The sequence below is a fragment of the Chaetodon trifascialis genome, chromosome 5 (genome assembly GCF_039877785.1).
Source record: "Chaetodon trifascialis isolate fChaTrf1 chromosome 5, fChaTrf1.hap1, whole genome shotgun sequence".
Taxonomy (NCBI): Eukaryota; Metazoa; Chordata; class Actinopteri; order Chaetodontiformes; family Chaetodontidae; genus Chaetodon; species Chaetodon trifascialis.
In genome coordinates, this window is record NC_092060.1 from 19114647 (window position 1) to 19138104 (window position 23458).

The window sequence follows — 23458 nt, forward strand, 5'->3', positions numbered from 1 at the left end:
TACAGTAATGAGTTACTTTTTAATGGCAGTAATCTTGTAATGTAACAAGTTACTTTAAAGGTTACCCAACACTGATTGTCATGTCTCTATTTTTACATCAAATAATCATTGTAAAATTATAATATTGTTCCTAGGATGTTACAACGAGTGCACGTGATACTGAATGTATAATAATTGCTTTGGCTGGAAAGTAACTAAGTTCATTTACTCAAATACTTGAGTACAACTTAGAGCTCGGACTTGAGTATTTCCATTTTCTCTTATATTTGTACTATGTGGTGTATTTGGGGCTGCACGGTGGCGCAGCAGGTAGTGCGCGTGCCTCACAGCAAGAAGGTTGCCGGTTCGATCCCCGGGTCAGGCGGGGCCCCCCTGTGTGAAGCTTGCATGTTCTTCCCGTGCATGCATGGGTTCTCTCCGGGTACTCCGGCTTCCTCCCACAGACCAAAAAAAAAAAAAAAAAAAAACCTGCGCATTAGGTTAATTGATGACTCTAAATTGTCCATAGGTGTGAATGTTTGTTTGTCCCTCGCCCTGCAATCGGCTGGCGACCGGCTCAGGGTGTACCCCGCCATCGTAGCTGGGATAGGCTCCAGCCTGGTGTATTTGATCGAGCGGTAGTGTAGCCTGCGGTACTCCAGGTGTTGCGTTCGATTGTCTCTTGTATGAAGTTGATCTGCTACTAAAGAGCACGAGAAATCGTACCTGACCCACAGTTCAGATTAAGACAAACACGAGACAACATAAGAAACCACAACATACTCCACTATATTTCAGAAGGTAACTGGAGTTACTTGTTAGTATGCAGATAGAAATTTCTAATAGAACATATGATTACAAATCAATCACTGTGTACATATTATTATAGATTAACAGTTAGATTCATCCCCAAAAGGACGTTGAGAAGATACCCAGCAGTATATAAAGTAATCTGAGCCTGTTGACATCGCCGACATCTCGGGACTCTTAATTTTGTCCGTTACCCTGCGCCGTATTCGACTACAAAACAAGGAAGTGCCTGTGCAGCTGCAGAATGATGGTCAACTGCGAAAAGTAGCTGTCCTTTGGTTATCCTTCCAGTAGCGTGTAAGTTGAGACGAAACATAAGGATTTACCATCACATTTTAATGTACCAAATTGTTCAAATGTGTGGACACGTTGAGCTGAACAGAATGAGCTGGTGTGTAAGAAGTTGTATTTAGCATGGCAACGTTGCTAACCCGATTAGCTGTAGCCACAAACCGTTATCGTTCTCCTGTAATGGCCGTTTGTTAAAAGTCTGTTGAAAATGTTTCTCATAAGTGACATTTTCTAATCTCGACGCCCAGCTGGTTTCGCAGAATGGATGCAGCGACCCTCCACGACCCAGTAAATTCGTGGTGGTTGCGGATACCAGTGAACTTGTGCATAATGTGAACCTCCTGTGTGGAAGTGATTGTGGTCTATGTGGAATTTAAGTGAACAGGCTGTAGTTACACTTCTTCAGCGTACATGCAGATACACCAACATTAATTTTAGGCTTGAACAAAATTTCACTATGTTTTTTGGATCCGTTTTCTAATGACAATGAGTTTCAGTACTTAATGTGGACTGGTCCCTCTGCAAGATACCCAGTACCACCCCAGCAATTTAGAATTGCAATCCATAAAGTTGAGAAACTTACCAGAGATAGATGACCCTCCCTGCCTGGGAATTGCCCATGTTTGTAATCTTCATTCAGCACTGGCTTTCTGTTTTACGTTTGTAGTCTCCAAGTCAACTATGACATTATACAGATGATGTTTTTGAGTGATTTTCTCCGACTTGACAAAGCCACTAAAGATATTATACATCTGTTTACACAGCCTGTGTAGTACTTATTAGGACTGGTAAATTGAATTCGACATGTACAATCAATGAAGGGCCTAGTTAACAAGGTCACTTGCATCAACATATCAGATCAGTTCACGCTAAATGTCAAGTAACAATATGAAAAGGAGGCTGAACTGATGTGTCTGAATTTCTGTGCACTGCCCTCCAGCAGCTTCTTTGCACATTAATTCCCCTTTTTTTTAAATTAATCTCAACAGCTGACTAGCTCCATTGCAGAAATGGAGGCTGGAGGAGTAGAGGAGAGTCTGGAAACGCAGGGGGCTGCAGCAGCAGCAGAACCAAGCTTTTCTGGACACCGACAGAGTTCTGCAAAGCAGGTTTGGGCTTCGCTGGAGGAAGCAGCCCAAATGAAAACAGAAGGGAACGCTTTCTACAGAGAGAAGAACATCCGCTCTGCCATCGGGCGTTATCACCGTGCTCTGCTGGTCCTCAGAGGCCTCGACTCTGATGTGATGACGTCAGTGAAAGGATTTGGACCTGAGGCACCTGCCCTCACACCTGAACAGGAGGCTGCACTGAGAAACACACAAGTGGACTGCTACAACAACTTAGCTGGTAGATAAAACATCACAACCATGCAAAGTCCAGGGATGAAAAGAGTACTAGATTTGGTTTAAACATATCCCAGGTTCTGTTTAAAATCCATTCATGTGGGAGCTCTTCAGAAAACTAAAGAAAATTGGCAGCTACAGCATGTACAATATTTTGTGTTACATATGTACATATATCTCTTTCAGCCTGTTTGCTGCAGAAACAGAGTGTTGACTATGCACGTGTGCAGGAGTACAGCCTGAGGGTACTGCGGTGGCGACCAGGTGATGTGAAAGCACTGTACAGGGCAGGAGTAGCCACTCTGGAAATGGGAGATGCACAGACTGCCAAACAGTACCTCACCCAGGCTTGCAGTGAGCAGCCTAATGGTAAGAAAAGAGCTGTCACATCAGGATCATTCATAGCAGGTTTAGGCCAAATAGTAATTTATGATGAATTTCTCATTGCGGTCTTGCACCTCGTCGTCACAGGATGCATTCAGCCACAGTAATGTTGTGCTCTAGTGTTTTGGCAGCACCAGAGTCTAGTACAAAGTCAATGTAGTTGGGGAAAATGGACTGTGGCTTAGAGTGCAGCAGCATTTTTCTTTCCAAACCCAACCAAGAGAGTAGTAACCAAGCCAAACCTGAACCTGGGAGGCATTCTGTGTTTTCTGTCTGAGCCTGGTGCAGTTAATGTAAGCTGAAGCCTCAAATGTGTCTTAGCCTGTTATGCAACTGTTCAGCCTGCATTCTGCACCCTCCGTCCATATGTTGCTGCGAGGCTGAATTCCCAGTCGTCTTGCTTTCATATCTCATCAGAGCCCCAAATTCTTTACATTTTACGTAATTAACTGCTACCTGTTGGTTTCGGGTATCCACACTCTGGATCACAGCAAAGCGCGTAGTTTGACATTTTTGGGGAATTGACTTATTTGCCTTTCTGCCAGCAGTGAGACGAGAAGATGAATCTCATCTCATATCCAACCGTTAAATCTGAAGCTACAGACAGTTAGCTTACTTTAGCATAAAGACTGGAGAAACAGCCAGCCTGGCTCTGTGCAAAGGTAAAAATCTGCCTACCAGCGCCTCTAAAACTCAAAAATTAATCATAACTGATAAAATTATATCTTGTCAGATAAAATGTCCAGATAAAATATTTGATGCTCTACAGGTTCAAAGCAGGCAAAGGCCAAATTGCAATCCGCCTATTTCTTTGATTGATTTTTTTCTTCTCACTAAAGACAGGTTTTTGTTTTTTTATTTTATTTTTTTTGTATTTTGATGATTGTTTCTCAAGGACACGTGACTCTGTCAGAGACCGGTTGGATAAATCATAACCATGCATGTAATATCTCTCTTAGCCCTTTCTTGCATAATTTAATACCTGTGGATCAAGGTATGCTATTCCAAGACAAAACTTGTTAATTTCTCTGTTGCAGATGCCAATGTAAGGAAGCACCTGCAGAGGGCTGAGGAGAAACTGAATCGAGAGTTACAAAAAGAGAGGGCCATGTACCGAGGCATGTTTTCCTCCAGCCTGAGGAGCAGCTCCGGAGAAGGGATTAACCAAACCAACCGAGCTGGAGAGGGAGTTTAGCCTGCCATCTCAACCAGCCAAACAAAGCCTCAGCCTGAAAGAGACTACTTTCAACCTCAACTGATCACGAATTAACTGAAGAATGTTCACACATTTCCAACCCCTAATCATCTTACTGTGTCTCCTTTAGGTGTTAATAAGGTGAGCATAGCAAAGAAGAATTGTACATCATACAGAATACTGGAACGTGGTCAACAGGAAAGTAAAAATGTCGCTGCTGAAAATAGAAAGGAGATGACAGGAAAGTTGGTTTCCTAGCAACACAGAAACAAAGTTGTTTCTTTGAGCCCAGAAGAGCGAGAGTTTGGATATTTCACAAAATACTTCTGAAAGCTGAAGTGAGATTCTTCATACACTACTCAACAGTCTGGTTATGCCTTTACGATTACAGTTGTCTGGTCAGTGCTTTAATGTTGATTTTGTGAGTTTTCAAGTAAAATATTTTTTATAAATACTGTTCAAGCTCAGACGTCTTCTTAAAACACATTTCCTTGTAAAACGATCGTACAATAAGTATTTCACGCACAGTACATGTCTAGTTATAAGTTTCTTTTATTAATCGTAAGCCATGAGAAGCCACATTTTGTCTCAAATAACTCACCAATATTTTAATCGTTCAATATTTATCTGAAAATCCTGAGCACAATATCAAGTTAAAGAGTATTTGCCTGGTTTTGGTCATTATCTGGCCAATATGATTGTACTTCAGAGGCAGTATTGCCCATAAAAGAGAAATATCACATTCTCACAATAGCTATAATTACTGAACAAGTCACAGAGCAGCATGCAGACGGGGAGTGTACACATACACATTCATACTAATGGTTACAGGAGGATTCAACCAATGAAAAAATGAAGCTGCTAATAGCCAATATTATGAGCTCATATTCAATATCTTTAAATGAAGCTACTTTTCAGCCACAAAAGTACCCAGAACAGTGCTTCTGTTGAGATGTCAAAAAACCCTCACTAAACGTTTTCAAAAAGGTTTGTAATTCTTCGCAGTTTCTAAAAGGAATTACTCAGCTGTCACCTGTTTTCTTCACTGACATTTCTCTGCTGGGCCATGCTGCATCCTGTAGCACTCGCTTGCTACTGCAGGGTGCACAGTTTGCATCAATACATTGTCAGTGAGGAAAGTCTTTGGGACACACAGTGCAATCGTTTGGCTACAAAGCACTCTTGATTATGCTGCAGATCCTGTTTGGAGCAATTTCACATTTTGTAGTTTTTGGGAGGCTAAGAAAAGTTGTAATGTCTTTAAAAGTTTTGAAAAACATTACTAGAATGAAAGAAATCAGAAACAAAATTAATAGTTAGGTTTTTACAGGCTTTATGTGCCTGAGAGGATCTTCCACTATATTGGTGGTGGATGAAAGGAATGGCAGATATCTCATGGCCAGTAATATAAACCAGTGTGTCTGCCTCATCAATCGTACATCTTTGAAGCTTGAAAATTAAAAATGATGGCACATCCTTGAGCGTGAAATATAATACCAACCATCACTATTGTTTTGAACATAACACTTGAAAGATGTAGTTACTGTGATGTTCATTTATTGTACAAGTGTCACTTCTTGGGTGGCTTCCGTTTGAGACTCAGGGACCTCATGGAGCCAAACACTCTCCTCCCCAGGTCCCTCAGTGATCGAGAGCGCTGGAGGGGCATCCGTGGAGGAGATGGAGAAAAGGAAGGGGAGGAGAGAGGGGAGAGGGAATGGCAGCTGCCCTCCAGGCTCTGAGAACGAGAGAGGTTGAAGAGGCTGGCGGTGGAGGACAGGCGTTTGTCTTCCTCCTTTGCGCTCAGCAGTCTGACCCCTTCCTCTTTGCTGATATACATGCCACCTTGCCCCACGTCTAACGAGGACACCCAGTGTGCCCGCTTCGTGGGCTCGTCGCTGTGGTTACGAGGCACCAGCAGGCCTTGGGACTCACTCCTGAACAAAGCCCTCCGGGAAAGCCTAAGGCTGGAGCTGCGTCTCTCCCCTTCTTCCTTGCTCCTTTTCTTTGAGAAGATGGGGGAGTTCTCTACTTTTGGCCTCTTGTCATTGCTGCTAGATGAAGCCTTCAACCTTCGATGCTCCCTCCTCCAGCTTCCGATGCTGTTCCTTCTCCAACCATAGCCATACTCAGCTCTGTCCATCTCCTCCCTTTCGCTTTCGGACTCTTTGCCCCTGAAGCGTCCCTCAAAGCCCCTCCAGAGTTTGTTGGAGGTCTTCCTGGGTGTCTGTGCCGCTGATCGGTCCTGCTCGTCACCCCAAACGGAGCTATAGTCCTCTCTCTTGGCATAGCTGCTTACTGTGGCTGCCCTGATCAACTTGTGTGAGGCATGCTTTCCTCTGTAAAGCCCCTCCCCCTCCACCCTCCTCCAACCACCGCTACCCCCGTTTCCTGCCCCACTCTGCCGAAGAGATCCACCCCTTGGTTGGATACCGCCATGCTCCAAAGGAGAGCTCCTCGTATTGGTGCGAGGCAGGGAGCACTGGAAGGGCGCATCCCGTCGGAAAACAGAGAGCGGGGTGGCACCCAGAGGGGATGGCTGGAGAGGCCGGGGAGGGGAGCGGCCCCGGGGGGTGGGGCGGGAGGCTGGGGAGGAAGCTGTGGAAGAAGGAAGCTCGGATGAGGGAGGGATATGCTGGTAGTGGCAGTGTGAAGAGTAGTGGGGAGAGGGAACATGGATGGACTGATACGGGTGTATGGGACTGCTGGAGTGTGAGAGGGGAGGGGTGAGGCTGGCCTGAGACTGTGGAGAATGGGTGACACTGAGGGACAGCTGTATTGGTCTCTGGGGATTCAGGTCTGTCAGTCTAGTATAGTCATGTGACTGATCAGCCTGGGCTGTCAGGTGAGTTTTACTGTGACCCTTCACCTCGCCTGCAGAGTCAGTTTGGAAGCAGTCAATATCCAGCTCCACACCTTGTTCCATTAGTCCAACCACAACAGCCCTGGAGAGGCCAGAGAGGCGGGAGATCTCCTCCACCATGGGGGAGTCTTCACTTAGCATGGGACTGGAGCTGGACTCTTGGATCAAGCTGCTGCGCTGAGACCCAGGGGCTGATCCAGAATTTGTACCAAACACTGATGGTCCAGTCTCAGGTGGAGCACTGCTACTCCAGTCTAATGAGCGACAGAAGGCAGATGACCCAAATCCAGGACTGGATCCAGACCCTGAGGTGACCTCCAGGGAACTGCGGTGGCTCAGGCTGCTTGGACATGTTGAAATGCGAGGGCGAGTCCTAAGTGCTGGGGTGGGTGTAGCAGAGGAGAGTGATGTAGCAGAGGCTGTGGAAGCTGCAGCAAAGTCGCTCCTCAAAGCTCCACAACTGCCATTTTTGGGATTGTCATCCAGACCCCGGCTGGAGTTTAAACCAGGAGTCAGGTTCAAGTTGAGGTTGAGATGCAGATTTATGTTCAAGTCCTCTCCGGTTGCTGAAGGAAGGTTACCCAGGTTGATTGAATTCCTCGTGGCTTTTTTTCCAGTGCTGAGGCTGACTCTGGCAGAGTTTCCTAGCAGCGACTTGCAGGGAGTGATGCTGAGTGCACTGCGGCTCTCAAAGGCAGAAAGGGACTGGGTTGAACCGTGACTTTTGCCAGGAGTACAAAGGCCTCTGTGCATGACTGGACCAGGGGTGGCAGCTGAAGTGAGATCGGAGGTGGACGAGGTTACCCGACTGTGGTACTGACGAGCCAGGCGAGAGATGTACTGCTCCAGATGGGTGAAGGAAGCCAAGGCAGGGGGCTGCTGAGACTGGAGAGGCAGAACTGGATCAGTGCTGGACTCTTGTGGTTCATCAAGGGGTCCTTCAGGGCTCGGAGAGGCTGATTGCTCCTGGCTCTGAGAGGTGAAGAGGGGGCTCTGGAGGGCAACGGCGTGCAGAGGGCTGGGGTAGGGGTACACCTCTTTGGTCCGACGGGACACCAGGTCTGTACAGTAGCGAGGGTCCAGCTGGGGTTTTGGATGGAGGGAGGTGGCAGAGGAAGAGAAGGTGGGATCGAGAAATGGGAGGAGGGTGGAAATCAGGGAGTCACTATGTCCTGAGCAGAGTTCAGACAGAAAGCTCAGACCAGTTGCTTCAAGGTCACTTTGGACTGTAAAGAGACAGGAAAAGAAGAATTTCAGACAAAATTTAAATTTTGGATTATCATTACCTAAATATTTATTTATCATCTCCACTGATGTTTGTAGCCAGAACACAACTTTGAGCCGTCTTCAGTTGACCTTTTTTGAGCCAAATGGTGCAAATTCATATTTACTGGGATGGATTTACATGACATGGATGTACTGTCTGCACCAGCTCACCTGAGACTGGCGTCCCTTCTGTTGGTTCACCATCTTCAGGTCTGCTCTGCAATGCAGGCTGCTGCTGCTGCTGCTGCTGCTGTTGCTGCTGCTGGTCGTTGTGGTGGTGGTGGTGGTGGTGGTGGTGGTGGTGCTGCTGCTGCTGCTGCTGCTGCTGTTGTGGCTGCTGCACTGCACCTTCTGACCACAGGATGTCAGTGTTTTCAGCAGATGGAGGAACTTGCTCCCACAGCTTCAGGGGTCTGGCCGGTGCCACTGATCCTCCCTGAGCAGCATCACTGGACACAGAGTAGCAAGAGTCCGAGAGAGAGCTCCCACTCACTGAATAGAAACCTGAACAAGAGAAAAGAAAAGAAATTGTGTCTTATGTTAACATCTAAGTAACAATATCCAACAATTATAATATCCAACAGCACTCATGATGTAGGCAAGGAAATAGGGCCACAGAGAACCTTGACCTACACAATACACTGCCTGTTATTTCATCTATATTATTAATTCTCTAAATTAAAGATTGTACATATTGTTTGGCCTACTCCTATATTTTGTTGTTACTGACTTGTTGGGGTTTTTTTTTATTTTTCTGTGGACTTCACAAATAATGTTAAATTTAATTTTAAAATGGCGACAAGAAAAACAAAACATCCAGTAATTCTTGTTTTCTGTCGCAACAGATTAGTGTAGTTTGGATATACAGCATATAAAGAGAAATGGGTGGTGAGTAAAGTCAGTAAAAGACCACTAACTACAGAAACTCAGACTTCATTAACAAATTCCAGCGTTGATCCAACGTTTGACACGAAACACGTAGGTACTGCAGTGTAAAACCCCAACACCTCGCTCTAAAAATAACACCAAAATCTTAATTAAAATGTCAGATTTGGAAGAATTAAAGGTTAGGCTAACTTCAAAACCTAAAAGTTTTTAGGTTTGAGTTGAATTACTTGCTAAGTAAAAGAACTGTATAAAAGAAGGCGTGCATGAGAACACAGCAGGGAGAGGAATGTCTGAGTTGGGTGTAGAGACGAAGAGACCACAGTTATACAACAAGGGTGAATAAGACTTTGGCAACAAAGGCTGAAAAGTTGACAGAGAGAAATGAATGAGTTAGTGCCAAGTCACACAGCGCAAGTAAACAAAAGTGAAAAGAGTACTGTTAATGTTTAAGGGGACTTCTCTTACAAAAGGTGAGCTGTAGTTATATCAGAAGGTGAAACACTGTTGGTCATTGTTCAGGTCGGTGCAGTGGGCCACTGAACACACTGTCCAGTGCTTAGGTGTGTGTGTTTACCTGAACTAGGTCTGGAGTCACTGTCCAAATGGATCGTACCACTGGGTTCCGGTGTTGGGGGAGACAGCAGGTCAGAGGGGGCATCCCAGGACAGAGTAGACCAGCGTGAGTTACTCCCCCTGCCAGATGAGGAGTGGGCTGTCCCATCCCCTGTGCTACTGCCACAGTCCTCTGGGCTGCTCTGACAGGGCAATACCACGATATCTGAGGGAGACGAAGCCTGAAAAAAACAAAACGAGTGACAGCTTAGACCTGAGCAATATACTGACAAATGCAGATACTACAATATCTATGACCAAAATCTCTAAACTCTGTGACTCCAAATTACAAGAAACATATAAGTCAGGAAATGTTTAACATTTTCAGTGGCACAAGTTCTCTAACCAAGACAGCATTTAAGATATGGCTTAGATGACATGAACTCAATATGATGATATTAACACGTTTTTTTATGACGATCAATATGTCACATCTGTCTATCTGTCACAAAATATTCAAATTTATGTTTGCTGCAACAAACATTCCAGAGTTTACCTCACGCAAAACCTCACGTCAAACAAAAACTGCAAAAACTCATTTAATTAGTTTTTCATTACACTTTGAATCATTGCTGTGGACTATAGATTTTTCTTACTACAATGAAAACATGATACGATCATATCGTCACACTACGACTGCGCTGTCAACAAAAGGGTAACACTGTTCTCGTTCTGTTTCCAGCTGTACTTCTGCAGGGTTAACCTGCACGTTTTCTAGCTGCCATTACTGACAGGCGGCTAGTATTGTGGGTACTAATCATCCTAAATGTTGATGGAGGTACTGCCAGACAATATTAAACTATGGAAATAATCCTAAGTATATATTTTCTAATATCAATATGTCTCATTATACGAAAAAAGTAAAGAAAACCCCACATGAAAGCCATCAGACACCTTATTTGAACAGAGGCAGTGATTGCTCTCCCCCCATATAAAACTACTTCTTACCACGTGACCAAAATTACATAATCAAGTTTCATGATGGCAAACTAAACCATCTCCATGACAACTGAGCCATTCCTCCTGCTCAGGACATGATGTCAGTGGACCTCAGCATGAGCAAACCACTGTTTCCAGCGTCAGGAAGGAACACTGGATGGTGTCCACTGTCATACACGAGACAGGAGACCAGACCTGCTGACAGTGTAGTGTAATAATGTCCTGTATGCTGTTTCCTTCCTAACATTAATATCATCTTCTCTTTTTATTATTCTGAATCATCCACTTGGATAATAGAAATTTGTAGACAGTAGCAAAAGACTCTATGATCACTATATGATCCCACCGGAGGTCATTAAGCAGTTATATTGATTTATTGCCCAGCGCTTTATGGAGGCCTTAAATAAGAGAAAATGAAAATTGAAAAATTAAATACACAGAAGTGTTATCACCTAAATGCACTTAAAGTATCAAAATAAAAATACTTGCTCTGCAGACAAATGTCTCCTGTGAGCGGTATATTATTACATATGACATTATTAGATCTCATACGTGATGAAACAGTTATTTAGATGAAAAGTGAGACGTTTAGAGGGGAAATGAGATCTGAAACACAACCAGAGACCCCGACCAGACACTGTTTCACTGCAAGACAACAAGCGTCGGAACCACTGGTTTAATCTTTAATCATTTATTGTATTACATTTATTTATGTTTTCTATGTAAAATTAGAATCTGAAGAATTGCGTCAACTAGAAATACTTAAAGTACGTGCACCTCAAAATTGTACATGGGTAATGCAACGCAGCTCCTTGGCACTGCCTGTCTCGAGACACAGTTAGACCCTTGTGAACAGACATGTAGTGCTGCACCTCCATGATATACTTTACCAGAAACACACTCCGATGACGTCACACTGCTTACTGGAATGAGGCCCCACACACAAGAGCAACAATAACAATCGCCCCAGCAAGTAAGTAAAGTGCCTCCATTTCCTAGATTAGTGAGGGCTTGGTGGAGTAACCCCCGCCTGTAATTATTCTCCAAATCCCCAACCCACCCCTCCAGGACAGCAGCCAAGAGGAGCCCCTGCATTAGACTGATCGAGCCCAGACAACAGACACGCTGTGAGTGGCACTGATCAATCCTCTTGTTACTGAGGAAACAATACAGGTAGTGACTCACTGCTGGGGCGACAGGAGGGGAGGGATTGAGAAGATAATGGGAGAAGACAGATGACGTAACAAAGAGCAGCCAGAGCGGCAGAAGGGAAGAGGGGAGGAAGGAGAAGGAGCAAGAGTTACGGACTTTGACCCGTCTTAGGCTTATCTCCCCTCTTCTTCTGAGAGATCAGGAGCCGCCACTCACTCCTGTCCCCCGTTTTTCTTTTCCTCTCCTCCAGTGAATCTGAAGTGAGTCGTGGCTGAGTGGGTGACCACGAAACGAGAGAGTGAGAGGGACCAAAAAAGAGACAGGGACTGAGAAACAGGAGAGTGAGTCACTGAAGGCAGCGAAGGGAGGGTGAGGCGGGGAGGGGGCGAGCGGTTGCCGGGTGAGAGAGAAGGGCATCTTGAAGGACCCCCACCTCCCCCACACCCTCCCCACCCTCCCACACTTCTGTAATATCCTCCGAGCCAGCCGCCCCGTACTCACCATAGCTACAGCTGCTCGCTCTCTAACTCTCGCTCGCCTCTCCTCCCACACAGAACCACAGCAGCACAACAGGCCCGGCGAAATATTCAACTCATCCTCAGCCTGAACGCACACAGCCCAGAATTGTTGTGACTCCCGCTCGCATGTGTGCTCTGTTGCCTGTAAAATCCCACTCACTGCAAGCGCGCTTCTGCATCTGTGAGAGCCTCAACTTAAGTTTGCCATGTTAGCACACAATGCATTGCACACAACAGGGTATAATGTTACACACAGACCAGTGCGTGATCAAATCATAGGAGGCTGACAGACAAGTGGGTGGGGGTATGCCCAGAGCTCTGTAATATGATACTCCTTGATGAGTGGGAGCAGCCCCTCTGAAATAACATGGACACAATGTCTGAGGTCGATGGGACGATAATGCTACAGTGATTGCAGCTGCGCAAGCAACACACCTCTTCTTAATAAGTGCATTATGTCATTACAGCAAGACAAATTGCAGCGGTTGCCATGTAGAGGCAGAATAACTTGGTCGAACAGTGAAGGAAGGAGCGAGTGTTTGGTGAGAAGTACTTGCTCGGCGCAGTATTTATTGTTTCATGCATTATTAATGCGGTATTGAAATTTAAAGACAGCCCACGCCGTGCATCTTCATCTTCACCAGCGAGCGGAGCCGTGTGCTCCAGCTTTTCTGAAACATTCAGGTAAATCTTTCATTGAGCGTGAAAGTATCAGCATTTTTTTGACGGTGAGCTCAGAAGGATCCTGAGGCCAAGAACCAGAGACAAAAGCTGTCTCACTCCACACGTCAGAGTAATGGCTCTCTATGTAAGATGATGCTTTCCAATGCTAAACCTAATTTCAAGACAGGCTGCCTTCAGTAAGAGAGGACTGCAGATGGTACTGTAGACACACATACTGTATGTTACTACACTACACATACTTCTTTTTATGATCCATTCGTGTGAGGGGGATTTTCACAATCATTTAATCTTAGTCATTTGGTCATGAAATGCTTTGTTTTGTCCAACCAATGACCCAAAACTTAAAGATATTCCCTTTACTATCCTCTTAAAGCAAAAAAGGGGAACACATTTTCACACTTTATCAACTAAAACCTGTGAGTTTGGGGCATTTTGTTCCTGGAAAGATGAATTCGACTGATTGCTGCAGCTCTGCTGTATATGAAGTAAAGGAGGCTCCACCGCATAATTTCTACTTCTCCCACTTTCTGTCCTCTGTGTGCTCTCTTCAGCGAGGACAAATTTTATTTTTGAACACTGAATGGCGACAATCAGTATTTCGCCAGTTTGGCCTTGACACCCTTTGTGGAGGGTTGCTGATAAGTGTGAAAAGACTCAAATGTTACATGCTGAGAACTCAAAGTTTTCTTCTAGTTTACACAATACAGAATACTTAATTTGGAAATCAAAGCTGGTTGTATTTGCATGCCCAGACCTGAATTATTTATGCTCCTGAAACATATTTGTGCAAATTAAACATGTTTTCTTTTCACGAGCAGTACTGAAGAAGCATCAGTTTAGCCTTTTTTCAAATCCCCGCGTGCTTCACAAACATATCACACAGCTGCAAAGATGAAGAGATTCATTTTAAATTGCATTGTTTCATCACAGATGACACCGTACAGCCATAATAATCCCGGCATGCCATACATGGACTTAGACAGCGATACATTCTGCCCCCTCTCTGCTATTAAAGAGAAAAAGGTGAATCACATTTCAAGAGTTTAATTCCAAAAGAAAAAAACAAAGCTGGTGTTAAAGTAGAGCGCATTATGTTGTGAGTCATCTAATCCTCGGTTGACAAAATAGTTATATTTTTAAAAGCAGACCAGTCTGTGTTCCTCAAAGCAAAGAGCAATGAATTTCAGGTAAAAAGGATATAATGTGTTTGGGGACGAAACCTTGGCAGTAAGCGTATAACTTCTCCACCTCTGTGGTAGTAAATAAACAGCAGGCGCTCCATCCACTCCCCCCTCTTTGTTCCCTCTCCAGCTGCTGCGGTATTATGGCCACTTTTGCGACAACAAGAACAACAATTTGTCTCCATTTATGCAAATGTTTCGTGTGTGTGTGTGTTTGTGTGTGTTGGCGGAGGTCGGCCCAGGCAGAGGGCAGGTAGCCAGGCTGCTCTGCTACACTGGCAGCTCCCTTCAGAGGTGAGAATGAGCAATGGCGCCCGGCCCCTCCACAGGATATCACGGCACCACAGGGGGAAAATACAGAGGAGATGTTGGGAGGTGGGCGGTGAGCAAGGCAGCGCATTGTGAGCCGCACTTCCATGCAGATGCCCTCGCTCAGATGGGACCGCAATCTCTGTCCCCGCACTGATAAAAACAGGTTTCATTACGTAGATTTGTTCTCTTCCTCCTTTGATTTAATACCATTTTATTGAATAAATACACCGTTCTGCAAAATGTGACCTCAGCTGTGGCCTGATTTAGGAACATGTATTAATGCACCGCAGGCTGCTGACTAACACAACTCATTAGTATCAGGCACACACGTTCACAGTGTAATAACACTCTGTGCAAAGCGGCTGGGGATGAATCTGTTACTTTCTCAGAATAACAATTTAAAGCTGTCAATGCAGACGAGGCCGAATCATTCAGGGTCTGAGGTGAAAAACTCCCCAGCACCAGCAGGCCCTGAACACAACATGAACCTGTCGTGTCACTTGTTTGTCAAATCTGAAAATGATTGAGATAATCAAAGCCAGACTGACTTAGAACAGAACATGCACGGCTCTGCAATCCCCTTAAAGTTTAGGTCCATGGAAAAACATCAGTCATGCATTTGCTGATGATGTTTTGGTCTTTAAGAGCAATTTCACTGCTGGAAAGAGGATCATTTCACTCAAAAAGGCTGTCGATGTGGTGGAAAAGTGCAATTATTGTTGAAATTGGTACCCTATAATAGCAAAAATGGTTTGTGGTATTTCCTAAAGCTGAAACTAAACATTATTTTCTGGAATAATCGTCTTTTTTGGAAAATATGTTGAACAAATATTCATCACAGTTTCACAGTGTCCAGGATGACACCTTCAAATTGCTTCTCTTTTCCAACCCACAGTCCAAAATCGAAATACAGTCAGTTTACTGACACAAAAGACAAGAAAAGCAGCGAATCCTCCCATTTAAGAAGCTGTAACGAGGGAACATCTGACAATTTTGCTTAAAAAATGACTTAAACAATTCATTCCTTATATATAGTTGCCAATTATGTTTCCGCTGATCCTCCAATTGACTAATTTTCCAGCTCCAGTCCTTCCTGCTGCTCTGAAGATTCAGTATTCTCTTGCCAATGCCTGTTTTAGATTAATTAATTTATACGTCCCCCGTTTCTAATCATAAAATATTGCTGGATGCACTCACAGTCACTTTTATCCTCTCCTTTTCAACATACTCGAAATCTTAATGCCTTCACAGGTTCAAATTTAGTTCATGTTCAGGAATCAGAGAGCAGACCACCTGCAGCCTCAGTATTCAGGCCTCAGTATGGGACCTGTTCAGATCCTGTCCTCCTGTATTACATGTCAACCCACATTCTCAACACAGAAAGACCTGCGTATGCATTTCAGGGCGCAGTAGGGAAATGGGTTACTGTATACTGTATGTGGGTGTGTGTGAAGAGATGCACATCCTAACCTTTCTGTCACACTCCACTGGAGCGTTTCACAATAAAAGATCAAGACTGCACCTTCGGCTCATGACTGGATGATGGACGGATGGAGTCTACAGTACCTTCATGTTGTGGTCAGAGTGATCTGAATGCAAACTGGGTGCCAAAGTGACCTTTACAGCTGATGAGCTCACGGCCGGAGCCAAGAAATGCAGCAGTGTGTGGTTACTGGCTTGCTTGCACCTGATTTTAGCGCCTGTATCCCACCACATCCTCCTTTGTAACCTTGAGGTAGGGCACAGAGCCAGCCAGACAGGAGCTGGTCCTGGTACCCTGACCTCTGCTGCTCCATGTGACGGCCTCACACACATACACAGACACACACAGACACACACTGCTGCTGTGTAAAATGATAGGGCTGCATGCTTGGATGGTCTCTGGCACCATCTCACTCAGTTGGGTGTTCAGCTCTCGGCACAGCCATGCGCCGCAAGGCAGCGATAAAATCTGTCTACTGAGCCGCAGAGGGACTGGCTTGTTGGCAGATCACCATCATCCCCGCATCCATATTTAATAATCTCGTCATGTAGAGATCTGGGCTGACTGACCTGTTGCCTACGGGATGTCGCAGAGCCATGTTCGCCATCCGAGGCGGCGCTATCCGGGGTTCCGCTCCCCTCCTCCGCCGCCCGTGGCTCCACGTCGTTGGGCGCAGCCGAGACTCGGTCCTCCAGAGCGGCGTCCACCATCTCCAGGTGTTTGCACCTGAGCACCTCCAGCTCCAGCACCCCGGCCAGCGTCGCTTTGAGGCGCTCTCCGATGCGGACGCGCTCGGTGCCCGACCAGAGCGAGTTCACGCAGCCGCGGCGGGCGGCCATCCTCGTCGGGGTGCCGGCGGGCGGAACGGGGGCGCACCGCTGACCACCGCTCAGTCGCCGCGCAGTGGATGAGAGGAATGAACGGGCTAAGCTCCTGCTCCAGGTAGCGCAACACGGGTCCGGACGAGCGATGGCAACATAACAGCCGCTTGAATTAACACAAAAAGGAAAATATAATCCTCACCATCTAACGTGCCATGCAGCCTACAGCCTCACGCAGCCCTGCGGACTGGGACAAGACTAGAAATAATGAATCCACCGGTACAATGAAGGAACACCAACGAGCCGCGTCTCATATTAATCCAGGCTTAATTTCCTGTTGACAACGTCCCTTTTTTTCATGTCACCCCTAAGCTTCCCGGTCCAGCGCAGTTACCATGGTGCCGTGCTCCGTACGCTGCGTCCCCAATGAGACAATGCAACAGACGGACGGAGGCTGATAACGTTACATGTGGGAGCAGGCAGGCAGAGGAGGAGCCTCTGCACCAACGCTGCACGCCGATTGGTCAGAGAAGTTTTTCGAACGGACGCGTGGTGAAAAAAGAAAATCCCCCGACTGTCCAACTTGAGCCTCACAAGACGTGAGAGGACAAATAGTCACATTCCTACAGTGTTCCCATAGAGCTGGTGAGGATATAAAGTGACATCAGCGCTAGAATACATTGTAATAACCAGCGGTTTCATTGTAGGCTGCAGGAGTAGGAGTATCCCCCAGAGGCCTCAAAATAGTCAGATTAATAATGGCTGAATTCCATTTAGCAGCTTCTGTTTCAGGGTCCTGGTATTGTGCATGCTGCCTTACTGGCTCACTTGAGCCGTAGAACTGTGCTTTTCTTATGACAAAAAAGATCCATTTGCATCACAAATGCATATCGTTACTTCCTCCGTCACGTGTCTCAGTCTTTCACAAGGGACTGGTGTCAGAATCTAGTTTCAGACCTTATCATCATGGTGCACGATCCCAAATAAAGTTGGCACAAACTGGCAACTGGTAAACACGGGGTGTGAATTATTCCAGAGCAGGAGCACTATTTGGTTTTGTGTGCGGTCTGCTGTGTGCACAAGACTTTTATGGCCACGTGGAGGCAAAAGATAACATGCACACTGTACAGAGGGTGGCAGGCTGGGTCGGCAGGGGAGCAATAGGAGCACAACTTTTGCCTGGAGCCCTCTATCAGGTGAATACAGCCATCTCTCTGTGATGTCAGAACAATCAGATTCTCAAACTAATGGTTTAAGGTCTCATCATAAGATCAAATTTGTCGGCTACATTAGAGATTTCTGTTATTCTGGTGGATACAAACTTGATGGCAATTCTTTTAAATGTACTTCATACAGATCATATACCATTTATGGATATAAAGAAGCATTATTCAGGTTTTATCAACTAGATTTGTTTATAATGAAGCAGAAAACAACAACAACAAAAAAACTAATATGAGTGATATGCCAGTTGTGTTTGACAGGTGCAGCGCACTTTGCTCTAGTGCCGCCTTGTAGCCAGCAGAGGGCGATCTACGCCCACAGCATCTGTCCCTCATTATGTTTCTACATAATGTGTACATAATATCTGACCTTTAGTTAAAGTCAGATACTATCTGACTTTAATTAAAAGGCCTCTCAGATGCCAGTTTACTGACAGTGCAGAGGACAAAATATGAGAATCACAGCACTCTGGTGCAGTACAATTCAACCTGCAGCCTCCGAAAGCATCGCTGAACCAACACATTACAACAAAAACTGAATGTTTCCTTTCATACAGGGAGGGTTTATTGCAGCACTGTTGTATCAGACTCCTTTAATTTTAACAGGTGTACCTAATAAACTGGCAACTGAGTGTATGTACTCTAACATGGCACATGGTAAAACTGAACAAAATGACAGTTATATGTAGAGATGTCTGAAAAACTTTAACTTTTCAACCAGTTTTTGTCCCAGTGGACAAAATAATCTCAAGGTCCATTTAGCAGCTGCTCTGAAGCTTTTGACCATATCACATGATCCTTATCAGCAGTTAGAGTTTGCCCACTCCCAGAAGTGGAAGAAGCACTCAGACCTTTTTCTTAAGTCAAAGTATACCACAGTGTAGAAATACTCTGTTAAAACTGAATTTCCCCCCTCGGGATCAATACAGTTTTACATTAATCTATAACATTACATCAACATTTATTAGTTGATTCTATTTTATATCATTAATCAGAATCTGTGAGTATAACAAGTAATAACACCAAGAGGGAAAACTTCAGTGTTTCTGAAATATAAAGGAAAATGAAATTACTAAAGTAATTTAGCAGTACCTCCAAATTGTAGTGCAGTACTTGAGTAAATTTACTTACTTAATTCAATCACTGCCCATTTAGTGGCCAGAAAAGAGAAAACATAAATATACCACTGCTGCACTTAAACCATCAGAGCAGAAACAGCTCAGCTGTCACTAATAACACTAACGATGGCTGTGTTGCATTCAAGTGTCCCAGTAAGCCATGATGCCACTGTAAACTGAGGCAGCTAAATTCGTGACATGTCAAACTGTCCTCTGTGAAAGATCAGTGCTCACTGGACGGCCTTCTGTAGCACAGAGACAGACTGGAGACGCTGCGCCAATAAGTACTGAAACCTCCACATCACTGCTACTATTGATCCATGCTGCGACAAGAGTGCAACATGTGGGTCACGACGAACAGCTGTCATGTGGCCAGCAAGGCGGTCAGACAGTGAGGTCAAAGGTCAGGACTTAGCGAAATGTGTATGTGTGTCAAACCTCCCGATGGCACCAGGTTTTGGTCGGTGTGACAGTCTGAATCATTACAGTCATGTGTTGTTTGTGTTGCTCTTCACATGGTGGGCTGCCCTCATTCCACTCCTCTCTGCATGTTTGGACCCCTGCGTGTGGATGTGACAGCAGCACCAAAATCACAAGTAGATGTGAGAATGCCCTGTGAGATAACCAGTCTGTGTGAATCTGCTTTGACCCACACACACACTCACAGATGCCCCCCTGCATCCACACACACGCACAAACACACGCACACACTGCCCACCAGGCCGAGGAGTGTGTCTTTGTTTGCTGGTGTCACATATTTGGACTCCTCCCGGCTCTGTCTCCTATAAAACAGCGGCAGTCAGAGGAGTCCATTGGGGTTTGCTGACTTCCACCCGAGGGGACTTCACCGTCAGCCCGGGCAAGACCGCCACGCCGGCGCCATCAGCCGCACCGCCTCCATCGTCGCTGGTCTCTGCAAACCGCCCCGAGCAACAGACAAACATGGCTCCTTTTGAGAAATCCATGGAGATGATGCCCTTCAAGCAGAGGAAATGCCTTGGCAAGTCACCTTCTTATTTGATTCTTTGGCCGCTTCATCCAGCTGCATTAACAAACTGATGTGTGGATGCTGGTTTTAAGAGTGTATAAAGTAGTGTGCTCTATTTTGTTTTTAGAAACAAGAAAAGATGAGGTGTGCAGCATCCGGTCTAAATTCCCCAACAAACTGCCTGTGAGTTGCCTTTCCATTCTGGTATTGTCCAAATAACATGCATTTCATCACCAGTTTTCTTTGTGTATACTGGATGTGATTGCTCTAGCAGCTGATCCCAAATGTGTTTTTGCGTTCAGGTGATCGTTGAACGTTACATCCGTGAAAAGACCCTCCCCTTATTGGACAAAACTAAGTTCCTGGTTCCCTTCGAGCTCACCTTGGGTCAGTTCATGTGCCTGCTCAGGTAAAAGATTAGTGACACTTTCTCACAGCTTCTACTCGCTTTTTGATTTTTCAAGTCTTTTTCTTCTCAACACCACCCTCCCTTCTCTCCACTGTCTCCCCCAAGCTGTCAGATCCGCCATTGTTGTATCCACCGCTCCATCTGTCTCCTGTCTTTCTTTCTGCTAGGAATAAGATTGCCTTGGACTCCACCCAGGCTCTGTTCCTCCTGGTGGCAGAGAAGAGCATGTCCTGCATGTCTTCCAGCATGGGGGAGGTTTATTCCCACCACAGCGACACTGACGGCTTCCTCTACATCACCTACGCCTCACAGGAGGTGTTCGGGGCACCTCAGCCACAGGCCAGGCCGCCCTGCTGAGCCCAAAGCAGATAACATCACCTGAACCCTGCACCAATGGTGGTGACACCACACAACCAAAGTGGGGAAAAAAGGACAAACTGAGCGAAGCCCAGACTGTTTTTTCCTTCTTTTTTTTTTTTAGCAATAAACTGCAGATCAGCCTACCTCATGAACCTTTTGGGACTCGCAATCGCAGCATATCTCCATCCCTCCTTTTTCATGCCACCTCAGCTCAGTGGACACGACTCAGTCAATGAACAGGAAGATGCTAAAGACTGAGTGCTAAAGACTGCGTTCTCTGTTGCTTCATCTTAAAAATGCTGATACTGTTTGCCTCTTCTATGTATCTTGTGTGTCTTTACAGGTCAAAAATGTTCATATTTGCCCTTCCCTTACTTCAGAAAGGTTGAGCGTGGAAGCATTTTCATATTGCCGTAATGCCAGTTCAGTGTAAAACCACCACCACCTCCCCAACGCTGCACAAATGGAGTCCATATCTTGCTGGCAACCAGACTCCTTCTTAGCACTTATGTCCTCTCCTTTCTTTGACTGATTGCCTCTTCATCTTCGTCTTCCCTCTAAAAATGTGAAATTGTGACTCTTGAGGCGTTCCCCAGAAACACAGATGTCAGTTTATCTCTGCTCTGAAATGTTTGTATCCAGCTGTCGGTGTACCAAAAATAAATTCCTCTCCTTTTAATTATTGACTTTGTGTGATATTTGGGGTTCATAAGGGTTTTAAGATGAACTGTTAGACCTTGTAACAGCTGTTTTTTTTTTTTTTTTTAGTTTGAACTCCAGATGTTTTGAGGTCATTGAATAGACCTTGAACACGTTAAGGATTTTGTCAAACCACAGAGAAACTGCTTGAGCCCACTGAGTTAAAACATGAAAAGCATCAAAATAGACATTGTTTCATAACCCTAGAGCACTTTCTGGGATGGTTAAGGATCTATATTAACCACGGCTGAAGTCCAGTAATTTCTCTGTGTACTTGTACTCATACAGGTGCCTCATTCCTCACCTGCCTCTCAGAAGTGGTGCTCCCTCCTCGTGACTGTGTTATATAAGGCCGACCCAGTCAACTATCTGCAGGGGTCAGTATGTCAGAGGGCTGGAGGTATTATTTTTAGACAGACAGCAGAAGGGACAAATGTGACCCAAAACACCGAGACAGGGGGGTTAGAGACAGAGTCAGGGGAGTGACGGGAATCCAGATGAAAAACAAAGAAGCAGAAAAACAGGGGAAAGCTGCTCTCCATAAACAGTGGAGGAAAATGAGGAGAGAGGGGGAAGAGAGGCGCCCCAACAGAGGAAGACAGGAAAAAGGAAACAGTGTATAGGAGAGATATACAATAGGGGAGTGAGCCAGCTATCCAAACACACAGTGTATAGAAGCACAGGGACATACAGTCATACCTCCTCTCACTTCTCGCCACTGTGGACATTCCAGCAGCTCTCTGTCAATATATTATCACACCAGAACAAGAGGAACCCTGAAGGCACTGCAAGCTGTTAATTATCTGTTTTCACCAGAGAGGAGTTACAGTTTGAAACACTCTTAACATAAAATGCTCCTCATTTTATGCTGTAAATATATAAATCATGCTTTCCAGAAACTAAAGTAAAACTTACTATACCTACAAGGCAATGTGATGATTTTGGCTGTACTTCAATACATTACTTTAAATTCCTGTAAGCTTGTAGATCAGGACCATCCACAGGGCCCCAGGGAAAAATTGAGGGATCACCAGACTTGCACAAAACAATCTATATTTTTCAGACTTTTCTCTAATTTGGTTTCTCTTTTTTTTAGCAAAATACTGGATAATTTCACCGCCCGAGGCCTCATAACACCTTCAAATGAAACAATCCAAGACAGAAAATCACTCTTTGATTGAACTGCTTACAACTAAATGTGCACACTGAGGCCTTAAATTGCCATGCAGGATCACAAATAGAGCTTATTTAGAAAGGGTCATGGCTGAAAAAGGTTGGGAGCCCCTGGTCACAATGTTCACAGTGAGCAGCAGCCCTGTACTGTAGCTGCAACAGAGACATAAGACAGAACACCGAATTGGCACTACTATCAGTCTATCCAAACACAATACCTGTAATAACTTATCAAGACACAAGGGAGCGCCTCTGGACTTTATCGAAGCTGAAATCTGCTGCCACTGTGGTCGACAAACAGCTGGAGAACATCATGCGTAACTGGCGCTGACTGAAATTCTGGTGAGTCACTGTGCAGAATTTCAATGTGTCTGCTGTCAGTGAGAGTGCTGATGAGTGAGGCATGCATGACTCTGAGTCTTCTGTGAAAACTGTGACTCGGGGGGTCACAAAAATTGGAAGACAACCAGGTGATGCTTCCTGAATGTGGAAATAGGTTGACACGTATGACCAGACATGCAGTGAGACACAGTGTGAACGTGGCCTTCAGTCATCTGGTTGCATTTCTCTTGAGCAACAAAGTTCACGTGAAAAAAACAAATTGTTCCTTCAAATTTACTTTCAACTGTGGGTCTGATTTACATTTCAGTTTGTTAAACCTGCATCATATTTGAATTATGCAAACAGACCTCAGAGCAGATTCAGATTAGCTCAGGGTAGATAATAGTGGAGGTTTACTAGATGGATGTACAGTGAAGTTATCAGCA

General features: G+C 45.1%; 3 protein-coding genes across 3 annotated transcripts; 2 read left to right on the forward strand and 1 right to left on the reverse strand.

Annotated features, from left to right (window-relative positions):
* Positions 1 to 1001: 1001 nt before the first annotated feature.
* On the forward strand, positions 1002 to 4454 carry ttc9c (tetratricopeptide repeat domain 9C). The gene is made up of 4 exons (XM_070962679.1): positions 1002 to 1086; positions 2070 to 2427; positions 2610 to 2792; positions 3845 to 4454. Exons 2-4 carry the CDS (start codon positions 2091 to 2093, stop codon positions 4000 to 4002), a joined length of 678 nt encoding a protein of 225 aa, XP_070818780.1. The 5' UTR covers positions 1002 to 1086; positions 2070 to 2090; the 3' UTR covers positions 4003 to 4454.
* An 82-nt stretch (positions 4455 to 4536) lies between these two features.
* On the reverse strand, positions 4537 to 17130 carry LOC139331273 (uncharacterized). Its single transcript, XM_070962678.1, has 4 exons — positions 16470 to 17130; positions 9594 to 9813; positions 8303 to 8635; positions 4537 to 8091 (listed from the first exon to the last, which is right to left on the reverse strand). Exons 1-4 carry the CDS (start codon positions 16737 to 16739, stop codon positions 5573 to 5575), a joined length of 3342 nt encoding a protein of 1113 aa, XP_070818779.1. The 5' UTR covers positions 16740 to 17130; the 3' UTR covers positions 4537 to 5572.
* Positions 17131 to 20004: 2874 nt separating this feature from the next.
* map1lc3cl (microtubule-associated protein 1 light chain 3 gamma, like) lies at positions 20005 to 20816 on the forward strand. The gene is made up of 4 exons (XM_070962881.1): positions 20005 to 20062; positions 20178 to 20233; positions 20353 to 20459; positions 20627 to 20816. Exons 1-4 carry the CDS (start codon positions 20005 to 20007, stop codon positions 20814 to 20816), a joined length of 411 nt encoding a protein of 136 aa, XP_070818982.1.
* Positions 20817 to 23458: the final 2642 nt, after the last annotated feature.